The 13,086-nt window shown below is 40.3% G+C and overlaps 1 protein-coding gene across 15 annotated transcripts; it reads left to right on the top strand.

Annotated features, from left to right (window-relative positions):
• The first annotated feature begins 9,417 nt into the window (after nt 1–9,417).
• Nucleotides 9,418–13,077, top strand: LOC122047372 (transcription factor TGA2.1-like). Of its 15 annotated transcripts, XM_042608604.1 has the most exons (14): nt 9,418–9,537; nt 9,640–9,951; nt 10,030–10,157; nt 10,339–10,427; nt 10,722–10,780; nt 10,902–11,045; nt 11,142–11,195; nt 11,317–11,376; nt 11,460–11,537; nt 11,621–11,669; nt 11,748–12,031; nt 12,134–12,385; nt 12,511–12,653; nt 12,808–13,076. In XM_042608604.1, exons 2-14 carry the CDS (start codon nt 9,859–9,861, stop codon nt 12,899–12,901), a joined length of 1,527 nt encoding a protein of 508 aa, XP_042464538.1. In that variant the 5' UTR covers nt 9,418–9,537; nt 9,640–9,858; the 3' UTR covers nt 12,902–13,076. The 15 variants fall into 15 exon arrangements, with proteins under 15 accessions (XP_042464538.1, XP_042464541.1, XP_042464549.1 ...); XM_042608607.1 differs by lacking the exon at nt 9,418–9,537 and having other exon boundaries at nt 9,615–9,951; nt 10,725–10,780; XM_042608603.1 differs by lacking the exon at nt 9,418–9,537 and having other exon boundaries at nt 9,616–9,951.
• The last annotated feature ends 9 nt before the right edge of the window (nt 13,078–13,086 follow it).

Here is a 13,086-nt window from a genome sequence, read left to right on the forward strand (position 1 = left end):
TGCTCCACAGTCATGCTTATCAATGAAACTAGTTGATAGAGTTAGGCGAATGCGCCAGGGATTATGAAACACTGCAGGAACTCAGGACACATAATTTGTAGCATTTTGCTTGAGGACAAGCAAAGGATCAAGTCTGGGGGTGTGATGTGCGCAAATATTATGATCATTTACGTATGTTTTAGCGCACATTCACGTACTTTATGCATATATATTCGTTGCATGAATGCCACTTTCATCTTGTATTCAGTTTATATACCCTTTTGTTTGGATATCTGCTCTTTGTTTGATTTTGTGTTGACAAAGACAACTTTCGGAGCGAAAATGACGATTATCAACGCACCGGAATAAGCCGAAGAACACGGTCGTGCACTCTTAGCACGACTGTGTGACCAGACAGAAAGGGAGCAGTGCACGGCCATGAAATCCTTGCACGGCCGTGTGGCCGAGACCGAGGCAGTTCAACACACGGCCGTGTAACCCTGTACGACCTTGCCACCCCGAGACCGAGACCAGAAAGTGTCCGGCCGTGCGACAAGGACCGAGGCCAGACACCACACGACCGTGCTAATTGGCATGGTCGTGCAGCGCCATCAAAGGAGGAAATGAACATGGCCGTGCCATTTGGGCACGACCGTGTCGCCGTAGCCAAACCCTAGTATATATAAGGGTTTTAACCCTTTTTCTCGAGGGAGAGCGGCGGGGAAGCGAGCCGTCAGTTGGAGAATCATCTTGGAGCCATCCCACACTGTCTTGGACCTCCGTCCAGCGATCTTCCACCACCATATCGACTCCAGAGGTAGAGGATTTGACCCGAAGGCCACTTGTCGATATAGGATAAGCATATTCTTTTCTTCTTTCTCCGTGTCTGAAGATTGTATATCTATCTACTTTATGTCTTTGGGTATTTATCCAACATTTATGGAGTAGATTCTTTGTTCTAGGATTAGGGAGTAGTTGTGATTTGGTTTGATGTAAAACTCGTATTATACTTACACTCGTTGGATGATCTTTTTATGCATTGTCTCAATTGCATGTTGCTTGATTGTGTAGAGCTTGTTAACCTCGTAGAGGGATTATTTCTAGATCATACACCCAAGGGGTCCTAGTGACAGGGGTAACCCGTTCGTGGACGTCTAGGACACTTCCTTGAAAGGAGAGGCAAATTCTCCTCAAGGAAGTGAGAGACCAAACCTAAGTCTTAACCACTATTCTTAACTTACCAGTTAGAGTCGTGTCCTCAAGATTTACCAAGGTGCCCCAGTGAAAGGGTAAACCGTGACATGACTTCTTAGGGTCCTTCTTTACTCTGGTACTTAAGAATAGCCGCTTTAGCTTCCGGCAATTGCATGTTAAAGGACAACGAGTGTAGGATAAGGTGTGACACATCAATACCACCACAACGAAACCGACCTCCTAGAGCTCCTCATAACCAAGAGAACACCTCGACTCACCAGCTCTCGACTTTTCTCGACCTTTCTTCCCTAGATTATTCACAATCATTGGTAGTCTAGCTAACCCTTAGTGAACAATTACTAGTGCTTATAACCAGTCCCTGTGGGATCGATATTTTTATTACTGACAACAAATCCGTGCACTTGCAGAATCGTAACATGATCTCGGCCATCCGGAATAGGGCTCATCCAAACCTAACTTCCGGCCTTCTCGAGCAGGATTCCGCTCCGACTTCTCGTCCCTCGGAATAGTCGCGTGCTTCCTTCTCGTCCACCAGCGTACTCCTTCGCAGCTTTTCATCCCTCGGACGCACCGAGCCCGTCGGCTCTCTCCTGTGCCGACCTTCTAGCTAACTATGTCTCTTGCCCTCCGAGCAATCTTCCGCTCCGGCTTCTCGTCCCTCGGAAACACCGCACACCTCCTTCGCATCCGCCAGTGTACTCTTCCGCGGCACCTCGTCCCTTAGATGCACCGAGCCTATCGGCTCTCTTCCGTGTCGTCCTTCTCACTAGCCGTGTCTTCCGCTCGACTTCCTGTGCTCCTAAGCTCCTGCACACTTAGACACAAGGTTAAAACACCACAGGACCTAACTTAACTTATTTGATCACATCAATACAACCTTGGGGTTCCAACAATCTCTCCCTTTTTGATGTGAGCAACCCAAGTTAAACTAGGGTTAACCAACATAAATTAAGAGTATTAAAATTTTGCATGAAAGTGTAAAAAGATAAAAATTTGTAAAGCTACCTCCCCCTAGACTTAATATTCCCTTCTCTCCCTTTGATCACATAAAAAAATAGGGTTCCTTAAAACATCTAAGGGTACATTTTTCAAGACAAATAAGAGAATTTAAACTCTGAGTTTATCAAGTTAAAATGACTTGAAAAAAATTGTTAAAATAAAACACAAGAAAAAAATGATAGTGAAAGCCTTAAGTCAATTTTTGAAATCTTGAAATATTTTCTGAAAAAATAAAACATGCATTTTGACAGAAGAAAATACATTTTCAAGATTTAAACAAAAATCAATTGTATAAACTCAAATGAATTTTTTTTTGTAGTAAAAAAATGCGAAAAGAATAATGCTAGCATACTCTTGAAAACAAGAAAATTTTAAGTTATTGTCAATCTTTTTATTGTGATACTTAAATTTCCATTTTAGTCTATTATAATTTCTCAAATTTAAAGTAGAGAATTTTGAATATATAGAAAATTTTAAACTCTGTACTTGTTCCTCTAACATGTTATTTTCTATTTTTAGTTTGTCGAAATTCGTTAATCACCAAATTATTGCTTGAGTTTCTTTTAACTCACTATTCTTTGTTAATAGCTTGTTAGGTTTTAATTCGTAAAAATCTTTCAAAAATATGATTTCTAATTTGTAAGAATCTTTCGACAATATAATTTTTGATTCGAAAATTTTTTTCGTCAATATAACTTTTCCTTCACAAAAATCTTTCGACAATATAATTTCTAATTCGAAAAAAAAATTCGACAATATAACTTTTCCTTCGCAAAAAACTTTCGACAATGTTTTAATTGAATTAGTTAATTGATCAGGAGGTAGAGACCATACCTGACTTACCTTGTCGGCTGTTGATTCTCCCCCTGTTGAGTTGTTTTCTTTCGAAGACTCTCCCCCTTCATCGCTGCTCATTTAGGATAAGCTTTCAGTGTCCTCGAGATGGAATTCAGTTGTTAGGGTTGTTCCGGTAATTTCCTCGATCTTGGGCTCTTCTAACGGTGACTTGGGGTCCATCGTGGAGTTGGATTTGACTTCAACTGGTTTTTTCATAGAGCTTCAAGAACTTTTCCCAAAGTTCTTTTGCACTTTTGTATATTCTGACTCTATCGAGATCCTTAGCAGGTAGTATGCTCAAAAGACTGGACTTAGCCTTACCATTTTCCATAACATCATTACGTTGCTCGTCGGTCCATTGATGCTCCTCAAGTTCTTCTCCTTCTTTGTTTTTGGTACTTCAAAACCATATTTCATTGTTAGTAACATATTAAATTCGGTTTTAAAATAAACCTCCATTTGTCGCTTCCAAAAAGCAAACTCCCCTTCGAACGTTGGTGGGTAGATGTTCGTTCCGGTCATCTCGTTGCTTCAGTCAGTGGTTAGTCCTCCTGAGGTGTCCTCGCTCTGATACCACTTGTTGGACCATGTTGGAGGCCGACAAGAGGGGAGGGGTGAATTGCCCTGAACAAAATCAAAAGAAAACCCTTCTCAAACTTCTTAAAGAAACGCTTACATAAATTATAAAAGCAATAAATTAAAAAGAAGAGGCACAGGAGTTTACTTGGTTACAATAGGGGAGGTTGTTAATCCAAGGAAAATGAAGCGCAATAGATATCTCCTTTCGGGCGGAGAAGCCTCTTACAGCATTCAAGCACAGAGAAAATAAGAAGCTAAACTAACAATGAAAGTATACAAGTGTTGTAATCAGAATTGCTTGTCTTGTTGAGCTTCTTGTACCAAAGCTATATTTATAGCTTTGGTCGGGGCGCCTGGAAGGGTTCCAGGCGCCTTGGAGGGGATAAAACTTTATCCCTTCTCGCATAGATCGCGTTTGACCGTAATTTGGATAGCATCCAAGTCTAGGCACCCAGAAGGGTTCCAAGTGCCCGGGACTGGTCCGGGCACTCGGACTAAGAAAGTCAACAGAGTTGACTTTTTTTAGTCCGGACCCTCTTCTTCGGTTCAGCTCGCCTCGGTCCGGGTCTTCCGCTCCGGCTCCGCTTGCTTAGGTGATCTCGACCATCCAGAATAAGGCTCATCCGAACCCAACTTCTGGCCTTCTCTAGCAGGCTTTCGCTCCGGCTTCTCGTCCCTAGGAATCGTCGCGTGCTTCCTTCTCCTCCACCAGCGTACTCCTCCGCAGCTCTTCGTCCCTCGGATGCACCGAGCCCGTCGGCTCTCTCCCGTGCCGATCTTCTCGTTAGCTACGTCTCTTGCTCCCCGAGCAATCTTCCGCTCTGACTTCTCATCCCTCGGAAACACCGCACGTTTCCTTCTCATCCGCCGATGTACTCTTCCGTGGCACCTCATCCCTTGGGCGCATCGAGCCCGTCGGCTCTCTCCCGTGCCGTCTTTCTCGTTAGCCGCGTCTTCCACTCGACTTCCTATGCTCCTAAGCTCCTGCACACTTAGACACAAGGTTAAAATACTACTAGACATAACTTAACTTGTTTGATCACATCAAAATAACGTTGGGGTTCCACCAAACCATTCCAATGTATCCTTTAGTTTCATGACTTAACTTTTCAGGCTAAAATTTTATTCCTCAAGTTGTTGGACTTGAGTTGAAGTTTCAGTCTAAACAGATTCAGTCAAGGATCTTGGGTTAGTCACTTCCTTAAGGGATGACACCTCCTTTTAGATTGACTTGACTCGGATATTGGATTTGGCTAATTCCCTTAATAGATATGAAGTTAAATTTTATAAATCATTAGCTTGAGTACTAGCAATCAGAGAACTTACAATATTATTTGGCCCTTTAGAAATGGATATGGATCCGTAGCTTCTTTTGGACTCTGTTTCTAATTCAGCTCTAGCTTCATATTCAGAATTGGCTTCGACAATGTATGCTTGTGCTATGAGAGCAACGAAACTTGCTTGCTCGTGTTCTTCGTCTGAGTCTTCCGAGGATTTGGACCATGTTGCTTTCAAGGCATTCTTTCTTCTTTGCTTCTGGTTTGGACATTCATGCTTGATATGCCCCTTCTTGTTACAACTATAGCAAGTAACTTCGGATTTCACCTTCGTATTTAATTAAGTCACCTTCTTCTTTTTGTATAATTTTCGTACCAGTTTCATGAGCTCGGCGGTACTTTCATCGTCTTCTTCCAAGTCAGATTCATCTTCGGACTCAAGTTAAGTTCGACACTTGATTTTTGGTTCCCTCATTTTGTTTGTACCTACGACCAAAGCAATACCTTTCTCGACTGGCAGTGCATTAGTCTATTGATGAAGTTCAAAATTAGAACATAATTCATCTAATTTAATCAAGGAAAGGTCCTTAGATATCTTGTAAGCATCTACCATTGATGCCCACAAGGTGTTCCTAGGAAAGACATTTAGCGCATACCTGATGACGTCGCGATTCTCTACTTTTTGTCCTATTACGTGTAAACCGTTGAGAAGGTCTTGGATGCTTGCATGTAGTTGGCTCGCCAATTCACCATCCTATATTTTTATATTATATAATTTATTTAAAATTAGATCTCTTTTGCTTACCTTAGTGTCGGAGGTGCCCTCATGCAGCTCAATCAATTTTTTTCATAAGTCTTTGGCGCTTGAAAATGGGTCGAATCGGTTCAACTCTTCTTTGGTTAGCATTGTAGTGCTTGAGTTGCCTTGGCATCTATTAGTATTAGCCCTAGTACCAATTATGAGATGATTGTAAAGGACTCATTTTGTATCATATATCATTATTAATAAAAGGCAAAGTTGGTTATTATATTTATTTCAGTTCAGTGCCAATTGAATAAGTATAATAATATCCTTGGATAGTAGGTTCTTATCTACAGTATATCAATTGGTTGAATTGATAGTGAGATATTGTAGAGAACACTACTCTTAACTATTCCTAGTCGAGCATTAATATACAAGGACAATATTAATGTGTTGAGACTAGCATGTAGGTCGACGAATGACTTGATCTCACAAGTCATGTATATGAGATATCAGGTTGACATATAGGTATATATTAGAGAATATATACTGAATGACCCGCCATGAGAATGTTTCATGGATCGTTATATGAGTGTCATAAATATTCTCATGTGACTATTGGTATGAATAGTCCTTAGACCTGAAGTTACTATGGCTCCCTACATAAGGAGTTGTGTACTTTGGTATCGGCAAACGTCACTTGTAACAAGGTGAACAATAAAGTCAATCACTGGGTATGCAATGAATTATATGGAGGGATGTGAGTGATGTAGATGGGATCTATCCCTTCCATATGACGGAAGCGATATCTATGGGCCCCTTGATTAGTAGGACACAAAGAAAGCATGACCATGCTCAAATGAGTCAATATGAGATATTGAGCTTATTTGATTGAGTGTGTCTACTTAGAGATCAAGAAAAATAAAGGTTGATAAGAGGATGACATGGTCTATACCTCATTGATCAATCTAGATATCAAGGATAGAGGGACCAAGTCATACAAGATAATAGTCATGGACAGGTTAGGTCGGATCTTGACCTTCTCGTCACTTGGGTAGCAATGATGCCTTGCTAGATTCCACTCATTGCTTATGTATCTAAATGTTGATTTAGGTACATTGCCAATGTTACGAGAACCTATTGGGTCACACACAAAGAACAAGTAGATTTGGAGATGGGTTCATATGATGAATCATTGGATTAAGTCTTATCCGAATTAGACTTATTGAGCTAGACTCAATTGGATCTAATTGTTAGATTAAGTCCAATTCAAACTAGACTTAAGGAGTCAATTCAAATTAATGAAATGTGTTTCATTGAATTTGAATTGTATGAGATTAATTGAGTAAGACTCGATTGAATTAGACTTGAGTTAGACTCAAGTGAGGAGACTTGAGTTAGACTTAAGTGAGGATTAATGAGACATTCATTGAATTTCGAAATTCAATGATACATTTGATTCAATTTTCGAAATTGAAATGAGGAGTTATTTGAAATGAGGAGTTACAAGTGTGTGGTCCTTAATGGAGTGTAAATGCTCATTAAAGCTATTAATGCTAATTAAGTGTTTTCATTGGATGAAAAATACTTAAGTATTTTTCTCTTCATTTTGGTTGAATTCTCTTCATTCTCATTACTCCTCTCCTCTTGGCCGAAATCCACTCCATAGGTTGCTAGCACAACCTTTCTCCATCTTGTGATTTTGTGAGACAAACGAACTCTTGTTCGTGTGGATACCGTAGAGGCGCGAACGTGAGATCGTGTTGTGATCCGAGCTGTCGGGAGTCCGTGAGCACGCTACAAAGGTATAATCTCTCATATTCCTATGTAAACTTAGTATATTTTTCTTCTCCCTTCGCATGGATCTTCTGGAGGAAATAGGTTTTTCCGCTGCGCGTTTGCGTGTTTAGCAACCTATTTCCTTACAGCATCAACCTTGATCTTTTTCATCAAGTGTGTGTCCCAGTTTTCGCATGACACAAGTGCTCTAGTGGCGTCGACTAGTAGGGAGAGGCCCGTTTGGATGATGATCCATATTTCTACCTCGATTTTCAGATAGTACTCCATTGGGCCCTTCCAGTAGCCGAAGTGTTCACCGGAGAATAGTGGAGGGCGTGTAGTGCTATAACCTTTTTGGTGGGTCATTTGAAACAAAGCTCTTGTACAACAAGAAAAACAGAACTTGTCCGAAGACTAGTTCTTGGCCTAGTAATGCGGAATAAAGTATTAAACAAATAAGCGAACTCAAGTGGTGTTGCACCAGCTTCAAGAAAGAAGAAAACTTGATTGCGATAAAACTGATCGAGAGGAGGCCTACTGTTCCCTTTGAGTTTTGCTAAAATTCTAGGTCAAACCAACGCCTACTGTTCCCTTTTAGGGGAACGCGCCCTCACATACTCCTCTCAGGATAGTTTACCTTTTACCAGACCGGTCCTCCAGACCGTCTGAATTTTTGCTCAGTGTCTGAGACTTTAAGTTATCATGTTGAACGTCCGCTCCACAACCCGTCTAGACTTTCGCTTGGTCCGCGACCACCAGGATTTTCACCTAGAGTCCCCGACTCTAGGATTTCGCCCAAAGTGCTCGACCTGCCAAGAATTCGCCCAGTCTCCTGGACCAAGACTTCGTTGCCTAATCACAGCTACAACTTTCCATAACTTAGGGTTACCTCCCCTAAGACCTAGGGTTACCTCCCCCTAGAGTTTTCCACCTGCCTAGAATTCACTAGGACTTTTACCTAAGAACACTTAGGATTTTCCTACAAGCTCATTCACACTTGTTAGACAACAAGTAACCTTAACTTTGAACCCTTTGTTATAATTAAAACATAGGTTCGATCGTCTGGTGCTCCTTACACGAACAAAAAACTTTACATGTAGGGAGTGAAAACAAAGTTTGTTGTGATTGGAGACTGCATGTAAAATTAAAGTTATGATTGGAGATTTTTCTCTAATTTACCGAAAATAAAACTAAAGATATTTATATCAATATTACTATATAAATATTTAGTAAGAATTTATAAAAATAATAAAGTTAAGTTTTTATATAGTTAAGGAAAAGTTATGAAAATAGGTATTTTCTCATAGAAATTATAGGCTTCTCATCCTTTTCTATTATCTATGATGTTATTATTCAGCAACACATCCACATTTAACGAATTAACCGTAAAATTATTAGCATTTGTAATTTTATAAAGACTTATATCATTGAATAATGCAATCTCTATCAAAATTTGAAGTTGGTCACTTTGTAGTACCAAACAATTAAGATGATTATGATATGGTCTCTTCTGCCTTTAGATTTTTTTTTTAAATTAAGAAAAAACATAAAAACTTTGATCTTGTTACTAGCCCATCAAAGTTACAAAAGAACAATTTCACAAGTCCCCACCACAAGTTCCTTCAAATGCAAGAGATTTATTGATTTTTATGTTTTTTTTTTCCTTTTCTCTCTTCGCCGAGATTGTTAAACCAAAGAAGTATGATGAATGGAAGAGCACCATGATTGCGAAGCAAGGAAAGATCCAATCATATATTCTGCAATTCTTGTTTGGTGGAAGAAAGAGGAAGAATGTTAATATTATAATGGTGCTTAAAGTTATGCTTTATCTTACTGATTGTTTAATCCAGGGCATATCTAAAGATAATGAAGACAACCTCCTCTGGAAAAGATAATCTAACAGTTGCATTCATTCTGATAATTTATCAGAAGACTAGACAATTCAAATGACATTAATAATTGACTTCCAACTTGGCTGAAGCTGACCTTTTCTTTGTTTAGGATTAGGGTTTGCCATAAATCTATTGCGGCTAATGATCATCTATGTGGAGCTCAATCAACTTCATGACCCCAAACCTAATTGACTTGGTACTTCCAACACCACTTTTGCCATTTCCATTATTCTTGAAGGTCCGTTGGTTGCAAATTGAAGTCTATTTCTGTAGAAAGAATCTGAAGCCTCCCTTGCGGTTTTAATATTAATGAGCCTTCGTCTTCTCGCATTTAATGCAGAAAGGTTGATCACTTGGTATTTATGAAGGGCCAAATAAAATTGCAAAGTTGGTTAAAAGGACTGGACCTGGAGACGGCGCCTGCAGGGGCTTCCTGCCAAAACACTCGTTCTCTCATCCCTGTTTTGCTATCTCTACTTCTTTAACTGCTGCAGATCGTTGAACGAGGACAAGATGATCTTCTTTGCAGTTCCGTGGCTGAATCAGAATACCAAAGCAAATGGCCATGAGAATTGTCGAATTCTTGCTTGTTTGTCTCTCTGTGCCTGAAAAGAACCAGTTGCTATTTTCCAAGAGCTCATCTCTCATGGTGGTGAATTTCTTTCCTGATTTTAAGCTAAAAGTTTTGTCTTTTTTGGGGAGTTGTTCTCACCTTTCTTTCTGTTAAAAGTTTCATATGGTGCAGGAAGGAGGAGAGATTTGGATGGAAAATTACAGAGTTGGTGAAGCTGAACCTTTAGCCAGGGCTCTTCCTGATGGAGCTCAGAGCGCCATAACTCCAGCTTCAGTTAAATTCTTGTACTGCTCCAAAACTCTTCAGCCTTCACATGCCAGTTTTGTATATCATCTTTAACTTCATATATTCGACTCTTTCTTCTATTTAGATTCTATTTCCTTTTCTCCACAGCCATAAATGGAAGGAGATACTGAAATTTCTTTTGCTCTGCCCCTGTCCTAAAATGTTCGATTTCCATTTCAGTGATCAGGAAGCAGCTGCTTACTTTGGGCAATTGGAGGAGGATCTGGTGCAGGGAGTAGAATACATGAGAGAAACTGAAGACAGAAACTGTAAACCTTCCTCTCCGTCATTCTATATTTGATCACTCTTCCAACTTCAAGGGAATCGACTACAAATAATTTGGTTTCGAACCCCACAAAGATAGTAGTTTTTGCCGTTTTTGGCTATCAAGTATTCATGTTCCCCTTCTCGGTTTGTTGAACTTTTGCACCAAACTCTCAACAGTTGTAACAAAAGGAAGGAATTAGTTCCTTACGAAGTAGTGACACCTGCTACTTCATTTCTTTCTCACTTCTAGGTCCTTTTTTTCTCTTAAAGTCCTATTCATCTTCCTGTTGCTGCAGCAGCTTTGCTCTGGAGAAGACCCCCAACCCTAGAGATCTTCCCTTCGTGGCCAATGAGAGTAAGGTCCTGCTTCTTTTGGGTTGTGTTTTTGATAAAGAAGTAGGTAAAAGATAAACAAATGAGGAAAAGGGAGAGGGGATGGTTTCCTGCTCCAATACTTAGTGCTGCTTTAATTTTAGCAGGAAAGTTTACAGTCAGCAAGAAGCACTGATTCTGGCTCAGCTCAAAACACAGAGTCTCATCTGGAAATGGAATCGCAAACTTTAGGAAGGACTTGCTCAGACCGTTTGGCTGATCACCAACTCTCAAACCTAGAAGACAAGGTACTGTCTGTTTGCTTCAGTCGCCTCCTGCAGTTCTTATTTGAGCAACTATAAGAATAAGAAAAGAAAGAGAGAAATGTGTGCTGCATGTTTCAGGGGAAAATGACCGATTCTTCTGCAAGAAAAGATGGACGAGTTCTTGATGCCAAGGTTTTCTCTCTTTCTAAGTTAAATCATCTTAAACAACTGCACCTTAATATATACCAATGGTTTTTCATTTTTGAGTAAAGGAACACGTATAATTAACAAGTTTAGATTCCTCTGGATATAGACGCTAAGGCGTTTGGCTCAGAACAGGGAGGCAGCAAAGAAGAGCCGGTTGAGGAAGAAGGAAAAGCTTTGAACTCGCGCACGTCTTGTGTTAATTAATTGTGGATGTAAACATTCAGCTGATGCAGTCGTTATCGATTGCAGGCGTATGTGCAGCAACTGGAGTTCAGTAGAATTAAGCTTCATCAGACAGAGCAAGAGCTCGAGAGAGCAAGATCGCAGGTCAATTCAAATATAAATTTAATTGACGCACGGAATAAACTCAATTAAGAGAGTCATAATCTTTTGTGGATTATTTGCTTCAGGGTCTCTTAGCAGTTGCAGCAGGCAGATCAAATGAAGCTACCGATTCCGGTGATTAATTAAGTAACCAAGACTATTAATTAGTTTCCTAACTAAAGCGGAAATTAGTGCTTTAGTGTTGATTAAAAGTTTCAGGTACTGCTGCTGCTGCGTTCGACGTGGAGTACGGGCGGTGGCAGGAGGAGGAATGCCGGCGGATGGGGGAGCTCCGGGCGGCGGTGCAGGCTCGGTTTCCCGATGCGAGTCTAGGCGTGATGCTGGATGAGTGGGTGGCGCACTACGACAAGCTGTTCCAGTTGAAGGCCGGCGTGGCGAGGGCCGACCCGATCCACCTCTTGAACGGAGCTTGGAGGACTCCGGCGGAGCGCTGCTTTCTCTGGATCGGTGGTTTCCGGCCTTCTGAACTTCTCAAAGTAAAATATATACACATATATTTTCGTCTGTTTCAAAAACTTAATTATTTAAATTATTATTATTTAAAAAAATAGAAAAATTGCATTGGGGAATTAGTGCAGATGGTGGTGCCTGTGGTGGATCCGTTGACGGAGCAGCAGGTGATTGCGATGTACAACCTGCAGCTGTCGTCGCATCAAGCGGAGGAGGCTCTGTCGCTGGGACTCCACCAGCTCCAGCGCTCCTTAGCAGAGACGGTGGCCTGCGGGGGCGGCGGTGCGGCTGCTTCCCTCAGCGTCGATGTCGGCATTTACACGAGCTTCATGGGTATCGCATTAGGACAGCTGGCAAACCTCGAAGGATTCATCCGCCAGGTATGTATATATATATATTATAAAGTATTAGGTCATAATATTATATATAATTCGTTGATATTATAAATATTATGATTTACGACTACTGTCAATGCATCAACTTAATTACTTTGGTGATTCTGAAGGCTGACAATTTGAGACAGCAAACATTGCATCAACTGCGTTGCAATCTAACCATGAGACAGGCAACACAGTGTTTCCTTTCAATCGGAGAGTATTATGCTCGTCTACGTGCTCTTAGCTCACTGTGGATTTCTCGTCCTCGAGAGTAAGTTCATCCCCAAAATCATCATTTTTATTGACTAGATCATCATATCTCTTGAACAAAAACTGTCTTTAAATTTGCCAAATAAATTTATCTATCTATCTATCTATCTATCTATCATATATTCACTTATTTTGCACTATATTCACCATTGCAGGAACTTGATAGGAAATGATAGTGTTGGCTCTACCTCAACAGGTAGCCTGAAAATTGCTCATCGTTCACAGCACAATCATTTCTCAACCTATTGAAAATGCTTGGTTACCTTTTGATCTCGTATATACTAATGAGACAAAGAGAAAGTACACATTCCAGTTAGGATATATATATATATATATATTATATTGGACTGTACTATGCAGGTTTATGTGTTGTTTCAAGTAGATTGAGAAGGACAATATCATTAATTAGCCAAAAATTAAGGATATAAAAAAGT

The sequence above is a fragment of the Zingiber officinale genome, chromosome 2B, assembly GCF_018446385.1.
Source record: "Zingiber officinale cultivar Zhangliang chromosome 2B, Zo_v1.1, whole genome shotgun sequence".
NCBI classification, from domain to species: domain Eukaryota; kingdom Viridiplantae; phylum Streptophyta; class Magnoliopsida; order Zingiberales; family Zingiberaceae; genus Zingiber; species Zingiber officinale.